General features: G+C 45.7%; 1 protein-coding gene across 2 annotated transcripts in view; it reads left to right on the top strand.

The window, feature by feature from the left end:
• Positions 1–12,300, top strand: part of DNPEP (aspartyl aminopeptidase) — a 51,046-nt gene extending 38,746 nt beyond the window's left edge. Inside the window, exons 1-15 of one of the 2 annotated variants that reach the window (XM_081261137.1) lie at positions 1,775–1,934; positions 2,525–2,618; positions 2,702–2,790; positions 2,901–3,014; positions 3,264–3,389; positions 3,600–3,730; positions 4,009–4,084; positions 4,202–4,309; positions 4,988–5,065; positions 6,001–6,084; positions 7,103–7,263; positions 7,604–7,643; positions 7,749–7,850; positions 11,639–11,806; positions 12,141–12,300. In XM_081261137.1, coding sequence (XP_081117263.1) covers positions 2,531–2,618; positions 2,702–2,790; positions 2,901–3,014; positions 3,264–3,389; positions 3,600–3,730; positions 4,009–4,084; positions 4,202–4,309; positions 4,988–5,065; positions 6,001–6,084; positions 7,103–7,263; positions 7,604–7,643; positions 7,749–7,850; positions 11,639–11,806; positions 12,141–12,191 — 1,416 coding nt within the window. In that variant the 5' untranslated portion in view covers positions 1,775–1,934; positions 2,525–2,530 and the 3' untranslated portion in view covers positions 12,192–12,300. Of the gene's footprint in view, positions 1–1,774; positions 1,935–2,524; positions 2,619–2,701; positions 2,791–2,900; positions 3,015–3,263; positions 3,390–3,599; positions 3,731–4,008; positions 4,085–4,201; positions 4,310–4,987; positions 5,066–6,000; positions 6,085–7,102; positions 7,264–7,603; positions 7,644–7,748; positions 7,851–11,638; positions 11,807–12,140 lie in introns of those variants that run through there. The other variant, XM_081261136.1, reaches the window with a different exon arrangement.
• The last annotated feature ends 6,061 nt before the right edge of the window (positions 12,301–18,361 follow it).

Here is an 18,361-nt window from a genome sequence, read left to right as displayed (position 1 = left end):
TTATTTAATAAAACACAAATGTTATGTAAATAGTTGTTAAATCATATTGTTTAAGAAGTAATGACATGGAAAAAAGGCTGTACATGTTTAGTACAGGTTAATCTTTTTTTCCCCAAGGACTGACTGAAGACACTAGTCCTGTATGGCTCCTTGAATGTGGCCCTTCTCTAGGAGTCAGCCTCCAGCTTCTCAGAAGTCAAGAATGTTCTCTTTACCCACCTTTATCATGTGTGATGGCACAGACCTGTAACTATAAGCACTTGGGAGGCTGAGGCAGGAGGATTGTGATTTTGAGCCCAACCTGGGCAACATATTGAAACCATGTCTCAAAAATAATGTTTTCACATGACCCACTCAGTACAGAACATTATACAGAATGGTATTTCAATGAGTGGTTAGGGAATCCCAAGATTTTTTTTCTTTCTTCAGAATTGCAGAATGAACTCAGGACTTCATGTATTCTAAGAAAGCACTCTTCCACTTTTTAAAATGTTTGTTTTGAGACAGGGTTTCTGCTAATTTGTTCAAGCTGGCCTCACATTTTTCATCCTCCTGCCTCAGACTCCTAAGTTATGGGGATTATACACATGCAGCCACTGCATCTGGAGGGAATCATATAAATTTAACCCATCACCTGGTGTGTGTGTCTTGAAAGCCTTCCTTTAATATTTACTCTTTTGAAGGGAGGGTGGAAGGACCTGTCCAACCTCTCTGCTCCCTCCTTCACTCCCACCTTAAGCATGTAAATGCCAGATTACACCACGGACCTGAGATCCCCCAGTGTTGATAGCTAGGTCCTATTTTAAACCTTGGGTCCTCCAAAGTCCTGACCTGAATCCAATAGCCAGGCAGGTTCCTAAATTGCTACACACTACTTTTGACTTGGAAATATTGGAATTGCCTCCAAGAATATAGAGAGTTTTGTGGAAATATTGAAATTGCCCCCAAGAACACAGGGAGTTTTGTTTTTGGTTTGGTTTTGTAACATTTTAAGAAGTGCAAAGAACACAGATATCAGAATTAAAACCCCAGGTCTGCCCAAATAGCCTGGTGATCTTGGGCAAGTCACTAATGTCTGTGCCCTTCCAGGACCTCTCTTGTAACATTTACTAAAGTGTATAGAAAAGGTCTAGAAAAGACCTGAAAAGTTCTAGCAGTTGTTTCAGGCCTCTGAAATCAAACCAGTGGAGTCCAAACTCCTCCTCTGCATCAGCTACTTCAGACAGGTTACGCCTCTCTATATTTTGTTAGTTGATGTATAAAATGGGAACAGGGAAAGTCCTACGTTGATAGGGCAGTTGTGAAGACTAATCCAGATAACCCGGTAAGCTTTATCATAAAGCTAAAGTTCATCGTGAGCATGTACATTAGCCCTGTTGCTTTTGTTATCACAAGGGTGTCAGAGACAAGAGAGAGTACTTTGTACTGTACCCATCCGACACGGTGAGCTGGCTGGGGCGAGTACCCCACTCACTCTCTGCCCAAGATGGTGAGGAGAGACGGCAGGTTAGCGGCTGTCTTAACACCTCCGGGGCGCCAGAGGGCCCTAGCCTCGGCCCTTGCCTGGGCCTTAGCCTGGGCCCTCCGCCGAGCGGTGGGCGGGTCGAGGGTGCGGTCCGACAGGAGGCGGGGCGAGCGACGAGGCAGGGGCGGAGCCGGGGCGCGGCCCAGCGAGGGGCGGAGCACACAGTGCGAGCCGCGGCCGGACCCCAAACGGGTGCTGAGACTGGGCGTGGCCGGACGAGGGGCGTGGCGGAGGCCGCGGTGGGGGCGGGGTCTGGACAAGGCCGAGAAAGGAGAGGAGCTGATAACGCGGCCTGACAGGGGGCGTGGCGGGGGCGGGGCGGGAGCGGGGGTGGATAGGGTCCGGGTGGCCAGTGGTGTGGGCCAGTGGTGTGGGCCAGGTGAACGAACGTGACGGTGAGGCTGTGCAGGTAGGTGGCTGCCGCCCGTCGGCTTAAATTTCGATTCCAGACCCAGCCCGATGCCCACTCGGGCCTAAGGCCTGCGGGACGCTGAAATGGGGGCAGGACTGACCCAGAGCGAAACCGAAACCCTGCTGGGGGTGATCGGGCCTTAGTGGAGTTGGAAGGGGTGTCCTGTGACTAATTAGTTGTGGGGGGAGGTGAAGTATTTCTTGGTTCTGGGATGGGGTCATGCGCTCGGTGCAGACGGGTTCAGATTTAGGGGCTCTCCTGGGAGCTCGAGAGTTCCGCTACCGATCTGGATTTCTTGGCTGGGGATGTGGGGTGGGACTTAGGGGGCCGGGCTAAAGCTCTAACTAGAGGGCTGGCCACGCGGAGTAGCTACTGTTTGGTGGTCCTTTGGCGGGAGAACGGTGCTTTCAGCCCAGAGAGGCTTAACCCGGGATCTGGGTCTGTCAATGGGGAAAGGGGCGAAAGCAGAGGTCTGAGCCGTGGAGCAGTAGCTGATGGGGGTGGGCAAGGCGCGGTGAGTCGCCGGAGCCCTTACAAGAGGTAGGAGTCCCAGACCTGGTAGGACCCTGAGCGCCCCCCTCCCCTAGGTGGCCATGAGTGGCAGGGCCCGAAAGGAGGCGGTGCAGGCCGCGGCCCGGGAGCTCCTCAAGTTCGTGAACCGGAGTCCTTCTCCTTTCCATGGTAACTGACCAAGGCAAGGGAGAATAAGGGAGGGTGTGCCCCCCACCAATTTCCATAGCTGTGAGAGGGTCCTTTTCTTACAGCTGTGGCTGAGTGCCGCAGCCGCCTCCTTCAGGCTGGCTTCCGTGAACTCAAGGAGACAGAGAGCTGGGATATCAAGCCCGAAAGCAAGGTAGTAGGGATGGGATGGGAACAGATGGGTAGATCCCTAGCTGGTTCTCAAGTCCTGTGTGCCAGCTGGCCAAGCAACTCACACCCCTGTTTTTCATCCGCCTTCTCCAGTACTTCCTGACCAGGAATTCCTCTACAATCATTGCTTTTGCCGTGGGCGGCCAGTATATTCCTGGCAATGGCTTCAGCCTCATTGGGGCCCACACGGACAGTCCCTGCCTCCGGGTAAGGAACTAAGGATGACTGGAGTGAGGGGAGGTGTTAGGGGCCTTGTGGGGACAAAAGAAAGCCAGGAGGCACAAATTGGGGGCTTTAGCCCTTGGAGCAGAGGAGTAGGTAGAACTGTCTTGCCCTTCCTCCTCGCTTTGGACCTTCATCTGATGCTGATATTTCCTCTGTATTTCCTCTGTATTGTCTCATGTCCAAATCTTGTCATTCAGCCTTTTCTGACTTCCTACCGGTCTTCATGGTCAGGTGAAACGCCGGTCTCGCCGTAGCCAGGGGGGCTTCCAGCAGGTTGGTGTAGAGACCTATGGTGGTGGGATCTGGAGCACCTGGTTTGACCGCGACCTGACCTTGGCTGGACGTGTCATTTTCAAGGTGGGGACCAGGGTTGGGGACTGGGGAGGATCTGGGTTTCAACTCCCTGAAGATTGAATATCATGTTCCTTTAGAGTACTAGAGGAGAGGCCCCTGGGATAGAGGGGTAGGGGCAACCTGAAAGACCATTGTGGTTAGTCTGGGTGAATGAGAGTTTTGACCCACCAAAGTTGGTTGGCACCCTGGGTTGACCTGGCCTGTGGGCCACAGTGCCCCACCTCAGGTCATCTGGAGCAGCGGCTGGTGCATGTGGACCGGCCCATTCTTCGCATCCCACATCTGGCCATCCATCTGCAGCGCAACATCAACGAGAACTTTGGGCCCAACACAGAGACACACCTGTGAGACTGGAGCAGGAGACTGTTGTGGCAGGGAGGGATGGGTATGGCACCAGGTGACAGAAGGCCCTAGAGGGACCTGGGTGACCTATGCTTAATGGCCATAGTCAAGTTCCACTGTTGGACCCCAGTTAATGTTCAAGCTCTGCCATTTGGGGAGTGGGCTGAAAATCAAAGGGCAAGGGCACTTCCCCATCGGGAGATGCCCACGTTTATGGATACTCCACCCTGCCATGCTCTCTAGCCCTCTTCATGGTACCCTCTTATGCCTCTCCCCACAGAGTTCCCATTCTTGCCACTGTAGTACAAGAGGAGCTGGAGAAAGGGACTCCTGAGTCAGGGTCTGCCAATGCTACGGTAAGAAGGCTGCCCTCCTCCTGGGGAAGGTGTACAGAGGGAGTACCAACCGGTCCTCTGAGAAGGGGCAAAGAAGAGGAGGAGCAGACCCTTCTCCCAATATCTTCTGTTCTGCAGGATGAACGGCACCACTCGGTCCTCATGTCCCTGCTCTGTGCCCATCTAGGGCTGAGCTGTGAGGACATCTTGGAGATGGAGCTCTGCCTGGCAGACACCCAGCCTGGAGTAAGGAACAGCTGCAAGAACTTGTGGGTGGGGGGACCTCCAGGATTCCAGCTATCTCTAGTAGGTCCCCTGAAGCATTCATCCCTCCACCAGCCCCTCAATTACTCTCATTTCTGTTTTCTCAATAGACACTACCCCACTGCTTTCAGTGGTTCTCAAATAGGCAAGGTCCCCTGATCAGAGACCTGCCTACTAGGACTGTCTGTGGGTTGGGGAATCTGGGAATCAGACTTTTTCATAGATTTCTGGGGATCTCTGCTGCAGGTGATCCCTGTCTTCTTTGACCCACACTGACTCTGAACCTCTAGGGGCAAGAGGCTTAGAGGTGGCCACCTGTTCTCTACCTCCCGGTTGATGACAATAGGAGATTGCTTTTGTTTGTCAACTGGTTTTCTGTTTTTTATTTCCTTGGATTTCCCCCCCACCCCTCCGACCATTTTTCCCTTTTCTTGTCCCACTGGAAGAGGTCAGGGAGTACAGCGCTTCCCTTCCAGGCAGCCCTGCCCTATCCTGCGTTCTCTGCTGAGTCTGCATAGCAAGGAGAACAGTGCCCTAAGCTGGGGCCAGGGAATAGTTGCATAAGAACCTGAGGAGGCTGGCTCAGCTCAGGCCCTCGGGAGCAGAAGCCAGTGAGTCAGGGAGGAGACTTAGGTCAGACTGCCTGTCCTGTGTGTCTAGGTCCTGGGTGGAGCCTACGATGAGTTCGTCTTTGCCCCTCGGCTGGACAATCTGCACAGCTGCTTCTGTGCCCTGCAGGTGAGGAACTGGGGTATTCCAGGTACTCACACTCCAGGATGGTTGGGGGGATGATCTCGAGCTCCAACAGGTGGTAAGAGAGGGCCCTGGCCGTGCTCTCAGTCTGCTGAGGTAGACCACAGGGAGGGGCCCAAAGACTGTACCCCTGGCATCCCTACCCATGGCCCCTGTCCTTGCACTGGCCTGGAGTCAGGGGCTGAGGTAAGGGGAAGCTGAATAAATTCCTATTTAGGGTGCTGTAGTATCTTCTCCTAACTCTGTTTCTGCTGCTTTCCCTCAAGTTAATAACCCTTCCAGGCAATATCATCCGCCTCCTTCCGCTTCCCCACCATGTTCCTGGCTTGAGCCCACTTAGCCTTCTCTCCATTACTTGGGATCTCGGTGGGGCTGTCTTTCTTCCTTCTGGTCTCCTTCATTTTACCTATCTTTATTTCATCCCAGTCAGGCCTCTTTCTTTCCTCTTGCCCTCACTCCTACCTCTGCCCTCTTCAACCCTTCCTTCTCTGCCCATCCTGTGACTGGAGACCAGAGGCAGATCTGCAGACTGCATCCGCTTCTGCATCCAGACAGCCGGAAGTCATGATCACCCCTCCGGACTTCAGTTTGTTAACTGAGGCCCAGCAGTTTATGTGGTTTCCATGTGCTGTGAAGCTCAAAGTCACTATGATCTTACCTCCTTCTCTCCACCTTCGACATCCTCTTCCTGCCTTTTGTGGGGGAAGGGTGGGAGCACCCTGATTTTGGTTTCTCCATCCTAGTTGGAAAGTTTGCCACCACTCCTTCTGCCAGGCCCTAAGAGAGGAAGCCAGTGGGAGTCTAACTCATTTCCCTCAGAGGGAACATGGACAACGGAGTGTGGCCCCCCAGATTCTGGTGGGCTAAGCTGGGGAAGAAGGAATGGCAAGAATGATGCACTTGTTTTCTTGCCCATCCAGGCCTTGATTGATTCCTGTGCAGCCCCTTCCTCCCTGGCCATGGAGCCCAACGTGCGCATGATCACACTCTATGATAATGAAGAGGTACGTGGAGAGCTTGAGGAAGGGCCCCTCTGTGGAGTCGTTGGCAGCCAGTTTGTGCCATACACCTATCTACCATGATCCAGGGCTATTCTGGAGACCTCAGAAATGGGGGTGGGGGTGCTACCCGTGATTCTTTAGCACTTGGTGTCCCCTAATGGCTCAGCAGATATCTGCTTCTTCCAGTGTGACCCATCTTCCACATCCCTCTGTGCCAATTGGCAAGCTCATCCCTCAACTGGGCTCATTCTGCTCAATTCATCCTTGCAGCCCAAGGAGTCAGTAAATAGTAGGTCTTTGTGCTGCATGTGTGTGTTAGGCTGCAATTGGAGATGCTGTAGTAGAACTTGACAGGGAGATAATTCTCTCCTATATAACTGTCCAACAGTGTTAGCATTTCAGGACAGATCTCTGCTATCCCACACACCTGGCTTCCATATCAGGATTCAGGGTAGCAGTTTGAACTTTTACCATCATCTCTACATTGTTAGCAGGAAGGGAGGAGGGTAGAGAGGGGATGGATGTCTGTGCCCTGCAAGGTGGACATTCATCACTGCTTATGAGCATGGAACTAGCATGGCCATATTTAGCTGCAAGGGAGGCTGGGAATGTCATCTGTAGCTAGGTAGTTAGATGCTTAGTTACAGCTTGGGTGTTCTGTTGTAAAAGATAACTATGGATAGTTAGCAGTCTCTGTCATATGCATAAAGGGATGTTGATCACTGTGCTGGGGTGCCTCTGTTGAGCCCCAGATGTAAGTGGTAGGGGAGAGAGAAGTCAGTACAGAAAACCCATCAGTAAGTGCTATTTCTAGCCTATAAGTGACTGGAAACTAGTTTGGCCCCAGCCCACTATCAGGAATTCAGTAATGATCCAGGGTTGGAGACGTTGCTGAGGACCCCCTTAACCCACCCAGTAACTTAAGCGGGTCCTGGGCTAATGTGGATGTTGGACTTCTCTTGCTGGCCACCTGGCTCAGGCCCATGTCCAGACTCCCAGAGTCAGGTCTCTGTGTCCCCAGGTGGGCTCAGAGAGTGCCCAGGGAGCACAGTCTCTGCTGACAGAACTGGTGCTGCGTCGGATCTCATCCTCATCCCAGCACCTGACAGCCTTCGAGGAAGCCATTCCCAAGTCCTTCATGATCAGTGCAGACATGGCCCATGCTGTGCATCCCAACTACATGTGAGTCTCCTGTACAGACAGTCTTCACACAGAGACCCAGGCTCAGCCCTGGATGTCCTGTCCCCCTCCCCTTCCCCTTCCTCATCCTCATTCTGCCTGGAGGTGCTCCAAGGGGGTCAAAGTCATGCGATGCCTAACCCAGGTGTGTTGAATAGGCTTTATTACAAACTCCTTTCCATCTATGCTAGAGGCTGCATGGTAAGCTGTGTTTAGAGTGACTCTGAGGTCCTACTGAGTGAGATAGAAAGAATGATGTGATCCCTTCTCTGCCCGAGGAAGGGTGGTGGGTGTTGACAGGCCAACTGCTGTGCACCATCCTGGCCCTTATTGTTTCTTACAGGGACAAGCATGAGGAGAACCACCGGCCTTTATTTCACAAGGTGAGATGCTCTCTTCTTTGAGATGTGGGGCCCTGGCTGGCCCTGGGCCTCATCTCATTCCTTCTGAGCATACCACCATCTCTGCTTCCCCCTGACTCTCCCCAGGGCCCTGTGATCAAGGTGAACAGCAAGCAGCGCTATTCCTCCAATGCAATTTCAGAGGCTCTGATCCGAGAGGTGGCCAGCAGTGTTGGGGTTCCCCTGCAGGTAAGGGCAGGCCCTGCCTGGGAAGGTGTGACGGAGGGAGCAGGGTAGGGACACAAGTCAATGGGCCCCCAAAGAGCAGGGCTCTTGGTACATGGCTTTTGGTGGAGGGGTATCCCAGTACGTGGCAGAATGGGAGTTTTGGATACAGACCGTGCTGGCTTTGCTGTGGAGCTAGCCTTGTGAACTTGGACTGGTCTCCTAGGCTGGCTGAGTCTCAGTTCCCACATGTATAAAGTGGGGGTGATAATGATGCCTACTTTGTTAAATTTTGACGAGGCTTAAAGGTTCAGTATGCTTCTGGCACATTGTGGATTAGTCTTGCCTTTTCCCCCACAGCGTCCTCTTCCTGTGTCTCTCTTATACACCCTTACTTCCTCCCGGGGCTCAGCCTGAGACCCCAACTACTCATTTTCCCTCTTCCCTTAAATCATCCATCTAGTCCTTTTTTTCTCAGAGAGAGAAAGAGAGAGAGAGAGAGAGAGAGAAAGAGAGACAGAGAGAGAGAGAGAGAGAGAGAGAGAGAGAGAGAGAGAATACGTACACATATATTTCCATATATTTTTTATCTATCTGTGTGTCAGGGACCAAGCTCAGTGCAGGACAGTGACAAATATAGCAAGCAAGTTTCAGTGGAATCAGGACTAGGACCCTGGCATTCTGATTCCCAGCTCAGTGCTGCAGTGTCCCTACCCTGTCCCATGGAGAGCAGGTGATTTCATTCTCAGGAAGGCCTGTTAGAGGAAGTGATGTTCAACTACTAGGAAAAGCAGCTCTGTGTGGGTCTGGGGAAGAGCATCCCAGGCAGAGGGAACAAGTTGAAAGTCGACAGGGGACAAAAATGAGCTTGGTCTAGTAGGAGGAGAGAAAGCCAGGGGAGAGCAAGAGGAGTGGAGAGAAGCCCACCTCGGTTAGCCATGCAGGGCTTCAGGGGCTATGGAAGGGCATTTGGGTTTTATTCTAAGGCAGTGCAAAGACACTGAGAGATTTTTCTCTTGTAGCTTATGCAGAAGCAGGACATATATACTTTAGAAAATATCAATTTTTCTTTCCTTTTATGACTATCAGAATCATGAAGTTTCATTGATTTTTTTTGTGATCCAGTCCACTATAATTATAATATTTGATGTTCAAATTGTCAGAAACAATAATAAGTGAATCCCCAGAGATCTATACATATTCTGCCAGTTATTTTTCTATACATGAACAAACACACATTTTAAAAATGAAATTGTATTGGATCTATATTTGTTGCTACCTGTTTTCACTCCATTATCTCTACCTTCTCATTTCGGTAAAGTTTTGTTTCAATCAATTTGTTTCTCATCCTCAAAATATTCTTTACAACTGTTTGGTCCACCCTGGTTTCCAGTTCAAGACCAGGCATTATATATGGCTGATATGTTACTTAAATATTTTCTAATCTAGCATAGCCCCCTTATCCCCACCCCCACCCTTATAAAAAAATAATATTGGCTTGTTGAAGAAACCAAGCCAATCACCTCATGTAATGTCTCACTTTCTGGATTTGTTTTCTTGCTTCTTCATGTTGTCATGCTTATGCTTCTAAACCCTGGATTTTCTATAAACTGGAATTTATATCTAAAGACTTAATGATATCAAGATATCATGGCCATGTCCCCTTCATATTGTACCACACACATAATATCTGGGTTCACCCTGAGCGATGCTAGGATTCACCACTGGACCAAGGGCACTCTCTAATCTTCCTGTCACACGGTGGTTTTCTTCCCCTGACTGTATAATAGTTGTATAAGCTGTGAGTTCCCCATCAGACAGCTAATGGTTTTAACACCAATTGACAATCCTTGTCTAAATCAATAATTACATTGGAATTTACTGAAAAATGCCACACACATACACACACACACACACACACACACCCATACCCCCCCACACACACACACCCCCACACACACACACCCCTTTCTTTCATCTCTGGAGTCCCTCTCCCTTATCAATTAGGGCTATTCGCTTATTGTGAAGTTTAATTCCTACTGAGAAGACAGGATAAATGCTCATTCTTTGCCACTAATAAGCTCTTTTCAAGGTGAGGTGTCATCCCAATGTCACCTTCATGAATGGTGACAAGGGTTTCTTTTCCTTTTATGACTATCAGAATCATGAAGTTTCATTGATTTTTTGTGATCCAGTCCACTATAATTATAATATTTGATATTCAAATTGTCATAACTTTGACCAGTGGGAGCCTTTTCAATGTAACTCCTGTGCCCATCTGATATGACTCTTGAAAGTTTCCTTACTTTTTTATTTTTTAAATACCTTTATTTTTATTTATTTATTTTTATGTGGTGCTGAGGATCAAACCCAGTGCCTCACACATGCTCCACCACTGTGCTACAGACCCAGCCCCATCCTTATTTCTTGACACAAGAAATTTTAGACTCTGAGTTTGAGGATGTAGTTCAGCAGTAGAGTGCACGCTTAGCTTACATGAAGCCCTGGGTTCAATCTCTAGCACACACACACACAAAGGAAAAACAAAAAACTAAATAATAGGCTCATCTTGTGAAGTTAGCTCCCCTGACTTAGTTGCTTTGGGTGAACAATGGTATTAGAGACTAAGGTCCGGGTGCGCACCAAGAGTTCATTGTTGGATGGAGGAAAGGGGATTGTTTTTTCTTTTCTTTCCTTCTTTCTTCTCTTTCATTTTATTTTTTGATATTGAGGATTGAACCCAAAGGTGCTTTACCACTGAACTACATCTCCAGTCCATTTTTAATTTTTTTTAAATTTTGAGACAGAGTCTTGCTAGGTTGCTGAGGCTGGCTTTGAACATGCAGTCCTTCTGCCTCTGCCTCCCAAGTCCCTGGATTACAATATGCCACCGCATATGGCAAGGAGACAGTTCTTAGAGATCACTTCCATGAAAATAGCTAGAAAAATAGATGTATTTTACAAATAGCTAGAAAAGTAGATGTATTTTACAAAAATAGATGTATTTTAATCATGAGTTAATACTGTAATTCTTACTCAAAAATTAAAATAGCTATCACTTAGTGTATTGATTTTATAATTCTGTTCTCTCTTACACTGAAAATCTTTTTTTGGTTTATTTGTTTGAAATTTGGTCCCCCTATATTGCCCAGGCTGGTCTCAAACTCATGGGCTCAAGCAGTCATCCTGCTTTAGCCTCCTGAGTAGCTGGCACCACAGGCATGCACCTAACATACCTGGTTGAAATTATTTTCCCCCTTGTGGTGATGGGGCTGTAACCCAGGCCCTCAGGCATAGTGTGTGCTCTACCCCTGAGCTACATTGCCAGCTTCTGAATATGTTGGTGTATCTAGCATTATATTATGATTTCCTTATGTTTTCTTCTTTAACATATATGAAGAAAATAGTTTCAGAATGGTAACAGCTTATTTTTCTAAATGCTAAAACTACTGAGTGATTTTTCTTTGTGTGTGCGGGGGTTATGGTATACACGAATGTGACAAGGATAAGTGGTTTTTAAATCCCCTGCCTGCTCTGTGGGGAATGGAATATGGGAGGTAAGATGATGGTAAGTAACTGAAGTGAGGGTGGTGGCAGTGCAAATAGAATGGGACTAACTCAGAATAGCTTGTCCTCTGGGGTCTGCCATTTAGTATTGGCTTTGTGATTTCACACTGGTAACTTTCATGCTCCAAGGGGCAGAAGTGAACCATCTCTCAAGCCCTTCCAACCCTGTAGTTCTAAGGTGGCTTCCTCCTTGGCCTTAGTGAGCATATAGTGCACATGGCTCATGAACCTCCTTCTCTCTCCAGGACTTCATGGTCCGCAATGACGTCTCCTGTGGTACCACCATTGGCCCTATCTTGGCTTCTCGGCTGGGGCTGCGGGTGCTGGACTTAGGCAGCCCCCAGCTGGCCATGCACTCCATCCGGGAGACAGCCTGCACCACAGGAGTGCTCCAGACCCTCACCCTCTTCAAGGTACTCCCACCCCCAAGGTCTCTGGGCTCCTTCCCCTTCTAATCCCTGGATTGGTTGCTGGGGCAGCAGCACTAAATGGCTGGCCTAGGTGATAGGGTCTGGTTGCCATGGTGCTACCACATAGGGAAACAGTGTCCTCCTACTTCTCAAGGCTCGGGGACCCTGACCATTCCCTGAAGAAAACAAGAGGATGGGGAGGGGATGAGGTATGAGAAGGGACAGCTTTCAAGCACAGGTGAAGTCTCTTGCTGGGGCTAATGTTGTTAGAGGTGAGGATGGGGTCCTCCATCTGGTTACTCACTAATTCCGAATCCCATGTTGCCTCTTGTTGTAGGGCTTCTTTGAGCTATTCCCCACTCTGAGCCGTAAACTCGTAGTGGATTGAAGGCTCTTGGCAAGACTTCTCTTCTACCCCTTTTACCAGAGAGAGAAAGTCTCAGCTGAGCTGAAGCTGGATTATTAAAGTGGATTTTTTCACTCACGCTATGCTATGTTGTGCTTATTGGGAGACTGTAGGGGTAAGGGTTGAGCTTGGCATGAACCTCTGGGACCAGAGCACAGGGTGGCTTGGGATGCAGGTAGAGGAGGCCATGGCTCCTGGGAGCTGCTAAGAGTCCTGTTTAAAACCTCTTTTCTGTATCTTAAGCACATGCCTAAAGTGGTGAGTGAAGGCCAGTGGGTCACAATTAGAAGGTCACTTCTCTTACCCCAGCCCTCCCTTTCCCTGGACTGTGGCTTCAGTGCTCTCCCCTTCTTTCATTCCCAGGGTAGTCTGAGAGCACAGCTCTGCCCTCTAGGGTCTCTGGGATTAGCATTAGGCTTCTTCTGAACTGCACTGGGCTGCCTAGGCTGTTCCCCACCCTCCCCAACCCCTTCCAGGAGCTGCAAGAAGTGCCAGGAGCCCATGTTTATCATCCTTCTCTTCTTAAGTCCCTGCTATCACATGACAGCACACTATCAGGAAAAAGGATTATCACCAAAGAAATTAAGTCAAAGTCTGTTTATAAACCAACCCCCCTGGGCTGGGGTTGTGGCTCATAGGTAGAACGCTAGCTTACCATGCCTGAGGCACTAGATTCGATCCTCAGCACCACACAAAAATAAAATAAAGATATTTTGTCCACCTATAACTAAAAATAAATATATTTTTAAAGAAACCAACCTCCCTCTGCCTCCCAAATAATTGTACTAACTTGTGTTCTGATTTTTTTTGATACCTGTAAAAATTTTTATATAGGCCAGGCATAGTACACACTTGTAATCCCAGCGGCTCAGGAGGCTGAAACAGTCTCAGCAACAAGGCCTTAAGCAATTCAGTGAGACCCTATCTCTAATAAAATATAAAAAAGGGCTGGGGATATGGCTTAGTGGAAAAGCAACACTGGGTTCAATCCCTGATACAAAAAAAAAAAATGTTTTTTTCTATATAAATATGACCGCTTAAGTTTTCTAAAATAGTATGGTATGGAGATATTTTCATATCACTACATATGTGTTAGACAGTTTTTTGGTGCTATGACAAAATACCTAAGAAAAATAAAAGGAAAGATTTATGTAGGCTCATGGTTTCAGAGGTTGCAGTTTCTCCTCTGCTGGCTCTGGTATTTTTGGCCAGAGGTGAGGCGGAACACCCTGGCAGAGAAGGGCATGGCAGAGGAGCTAAGGGCTACTCATTTCATGGCAGCAAAGAAACCTAGGAAGGGTCCTGGGACAAAATACACCCTTCAAAGGCAGGTTCCCAGTGACCCACTTCCTCCAGCTGGGCCCTACCTCCTAACAGCCTAGTCAGCTGTGAACTCAGTAGATAATCCACTGACGGGGTCAGAGCCCTCATGACCCAATCACTTCCAAAAGCCCTACCTCTGAACACTGCTGCATTGGAGAATGAACCTTTGGGAACATTCCAGATCCAAACCATAGTAACATATGAGTTTAATTTAGCAATGGTGAAAAGAATTAAAATCCATCTAGTTTCCTCAGTAAAAGCAAAAACAAAGTACACTATGAAACATCCTTAGGTTAGCTATTGAGACATGCTAAACATGAAGAGATCATAATCACAGTGTTGAGTAGAGGTAATTGCAGCACTATCCATAGAGCATGTTGGGATTTGTGCAAAACCCACTGACCCACAAAATGTATTTTGTAAATATGCAAATATGCATGTAGATATATAGGATAAAAACCTGATGAAATGCGAAACAAACTGCAGCGTGATTTTCTGGGCTGGGAGTGACAAAAGGGCCTTACCCTTTTTGTAGTTATTTCTTTTTGTACAGTAGAATGTGTTCATACATTACATATGAAATAAAATTTTTATCTTAAAATCAATATCCTTATAATTGCTACTCAGTATTGCTTTGTACAGAGGTACCGTTACTCTTTCAGTCCTTAATGGACATTTTTTTCTCCATTTGCTTACAATTCTAAACAACACTGGGATGATTATGGTGTATAAACATACACCATTGTGCATTTTGGTTCCTTTTTTTCCTTGGGATAAAAGGGACTTAAGCAATCAAAGTTAAGCATATTTAAAATATCAGTAACTATTTCCAGTTCTCATTTTCCCTGAGAACTGGAAATCTTGGAATGAAGAATCAGCCCCAACACTTAGGCTCAGCCCCCCAAAACCAGAATTTCCCATTTACAAGGGGCCTTACACTTCTCAACGCACCTTCATATTGAGCTCACAGGGTTTTTGGATTCTCACAGGGTTTTTTTTAAGAGGTTAGGATTTGGCCATAGCATATTTAACCTATTTAAGGAAGTCCAAGAAGTTAGGTTGACTTGTGTAAAACAAGGTCAGAGACACCACCATGCTTGCCTTTTCCATCCCACCAGCTACTTTGAAGGACAGCTAAACACTATCTTGGACTAGTCATATTCATTTATACTTAGTTTGGTTAGATCGGAAAACCTCAGTGAGACAGACGTGCATATTTTCCCATCATAAATTTTCTCTTTCATCCAGCAAACATTTATGGAGCCCTGGGCCTGTTCCATCCCCAGTGGAATTATCCTTAATAAATAAAGATGAAACCGAATTTTTTATTTAAATAAAAATTTTTTATTTAAATGAGAAATTTTTCAATCAGCAGACACTAAAGGATTTTCTAAAGGTCAGAAGGCCTTTGACTCTGCACGTGAAGAAATTGATCTATCTTGTTCTTAAGTAAGTTAAGGACTTATATCACAAGTGTTAGGACAATCACTAAAATCATTTAAAAAGAGTATATAGTTTCTGTGATGGTTCAAATGGTTTTCTACCCACCAAGGATGTTGAAATCCTAGTACGTGTCAATGTCCACATTATTTGGAAACAGGTTCTTTGCAAATGATTGAGTTAAGGTGGCATCATCAGAGTGGACCCTAATCCAAGTCGAATGTGTCCCTATAAAAATGGGAAATTTGGACACAGACATGCACAGAGGGAAGATATGTGGACACATGGATAATGCCATGTAAAAACAGGAGTGGAGTGATGCAGTTCAAATGAAGCAATGCTAAAGTCTGCTGGCGAACCATCACCACCAGAAGCCAGAAAATGGCAAGGGAGAATGTGCTCACGGGTTCAAAGGGAGCCTGGCCCTCTGACATTTTGATTTTCTACTTCTAACTTCCATCACTGTGAGACAATAAATTTTGGTTGTTTTAAGCATCCATTTTTCTAATTCTTTGTTATAGCAGCCTAAAAAACTAATACTACTTCAAATTAATTGAGTGGAAAATGGAATAATAAAATATAATCAGTCCATTCTGCAACCTCAAATGGTTCAGCAAAACCATATACATATATATGTGTGTGCAATATAAATAAAGTAAAATTTATTGACACAAGTTGAGAAGTACTGACTGTAGGTGGGGACATTATGGGTGTTTATTGTACTCTTTCAATTTTTTTTCTATGTTTGAATGCTTCTGTGCTAAAAGTATAAGGATAAATTTTTAAAATTCAAAGCAAAGAAGGGGAAAAATGAGAAAAAATGGGTAGGTGAAGTAAGAGAAAGCACTTAATAAAATGATCTACTGAGACCAAAATATATTTAGTTAAACATTAAGAATAGGTAGACTAATTACTTCTCACTAAAGCTGCTATTTAAAAAAATAGGTAAGCCAAGCACAGGTGGCCCATGCCTGTAATCCCAGCAATTCTGGCTGCTGAGGTAGGAAGATTGAAAGCTCAAGGCTCCGCAACTTAACAAGACCCTGTTTCAAAATAAAAAATAAAAAGGTCTGGGGATGTAGCTCTGTGGTAGAGTGTTCCTAGATTCCATAACCAGTTAAGAAAAATACGTGGACTAAATATTTTAGTCAAAATAAAAATGTTGTCAGACTGAATAATTATAAAAACTCTATTTGTTTATAAGAGATACCCCCAAACCAAAAAGGTTGACAAAGCATCATTATAGATTTGTTTGATCTGTTTCTGGGGTGTAGGATTGGTAAGAATATAACAAGAGTGAAAGAGGAATCAAGAGAAGGAGGCTAGCAGGGGTACTCCTGCTGTAACCAGGCCTGCAGGGACTTTGGTGGTGGCCTTCCCACACCTGGCTGTTGTCACTAGATGGAAGCAGGCCAGGAGAGCCATGCGTTGGTAGATGGGGGCCACAGCACAGTCTCCTAATCTGTTTCTGAATGTCATGAATTTCATATATGCAAACTTATAGGTTTTTTAACCTATTTTTTTAACCAACATACTACTTTGGAAATATCTCCATACTGTTGCCATGTGGAAATATTTTTTTCTCTTTTTATTACTGAATTCCCTCATGTGAATATACCACAATTTGCTTAGTCATTCTCCAACTGATAGGATTTGAATTGTTTCTGATACCTGGATATTATGAATAAAGCACCTATAAACATTCTTACACAAGTACATTTGTGGAAAAAAATTTATTACTCTGGGATGCAAGGCTGGTTCAATATACTTCAGTATAAATGTAATTCACCACATCAGTAGACTTAAAGATAAGAACCATATGATCATCTCGATAGATGCAGAAAAACATTCAACAACATACAGCATCCCTTTATGTTCAAAACACTAGAAAAACTAGGGATAACAGGAACTTACTTCAACATTGTAAAAGCTATTTATGCTAAGCCTCAGGCTAGCATCATTCTAAACGGAGAAAAATTGAAGGCATTCCCTCTAAAATCTGGAACAAGACAGGGATGCCCTTTCTCACCACTTCTATTCAACATATTTCTCGAAACACTGGCCAGAGCAATTAGACAGACAAAAGAAATTAAAGACATAAAGATAGGAAAAGAATAACTTAAATTAGCACTACTTGCGGATGACATGATTCTATACCTAGAAGACCCAAAAGGTTCTACCAAAAAACTTCTAGATCTAGAAGATGAATTCTGCAAAGTGGCAAGGTAGAAAATTAACTCGCATAAATCAAAGGCATTCCTGTATATCAGTGACAAATCCTCTGAAATGGAAATGAGTACAACCACCCCATTCACAATATCCTAAAAAAAAAAAAACAACTTGGGAATCAACCTAACAAAAGAGGTGAAAGACTTATACAACGAAAACTATGGAACCCTAAGGAGATAAATAGAAGACCTTAGAAGATAGAAAGATATACTTGTTCATGGACAGGCAGAATTAATATCATTAAAATGGCCATATTACCAAAAGTACTCTATAGGTTTAATGCAATGCCAATCAAAATCCCAACGGCACTCCTCGCAGAAATAGAAAAAGCAATCATGAAATTCATCTGGAAAAATAAAAGACCCAGAATAGCTAAAGCAATTCTAAGCAGGAAGAGTGAAACAGGTGGTATAGTGATACCAGATTTTAAACTGCACTACAGAGCAATAGTAACAAAAACAGGATGGTACTGGTACCAAAACAAGCGGGTAGACCAATTTTACAGAATAGAGGACACAGAGACCAATCCACAAAATTACAACTATCTTATATTAGACTAAGGTGCTAAAAGCATGCAATGGAGAAAGGATAGCATCTTCAACAAATGGTGCTGGGAGAACTGGAAATCCATATGCAACAAAATGAAATTGAATCCCTTTCTCTCACCATGCACAAAAGTTAACTCAAAATGGATCAAGGAACTAGGAATCAAACCAGAGACTCTGCATCTAATAAAAGAAAAAGTTGGCCCTAATCTCCATCTCGTGGGGTAGGGCTCCAAATTCCTTAATAGGACACCTATAGCACAAGAGTTAAAATCAAGAATCAACAAATGGGATGTATTCAAACTAAAAAGTTTTTTCTCAGCAAGAGAAATAATATGTGAGGTAAACAGGGAGCCTACATCCTGGGAACAAATTTTTACCCCTCACACTACAGATAGAGCTCTAATCTCCAGAGTATACAAAGAACTCAAAAAGTTAAACAACAAAAAAACAAATAACCTAATCAACAAATGGGCCAAGGATCTGAACAGACACTTTTCAGAGGAGGATATACAATCAATTAACAAGTACACGAAAAAATGCTCACCATCTCTAGCAATCAGAGAAATGCAAATTAAAACCACTCTAGGATACCATCTCACTTCAGTAAGAAAG

This window comes from Spermophilus citellus (genome assembly GCF_964194105.1).
Source record: "Spermophilus citellus genome assembly, chromosome: 11".
NCBI lineage: Eukaryota > Metazoa > Chordata > Mammalia > Rodentia > Sciuridae > Spermophilus > Spermophilus citellus.
Note: the sequence above shows the minus strand (reverse complement) of the source record. Positions and strands in the feature narration are given on the sequence as shown.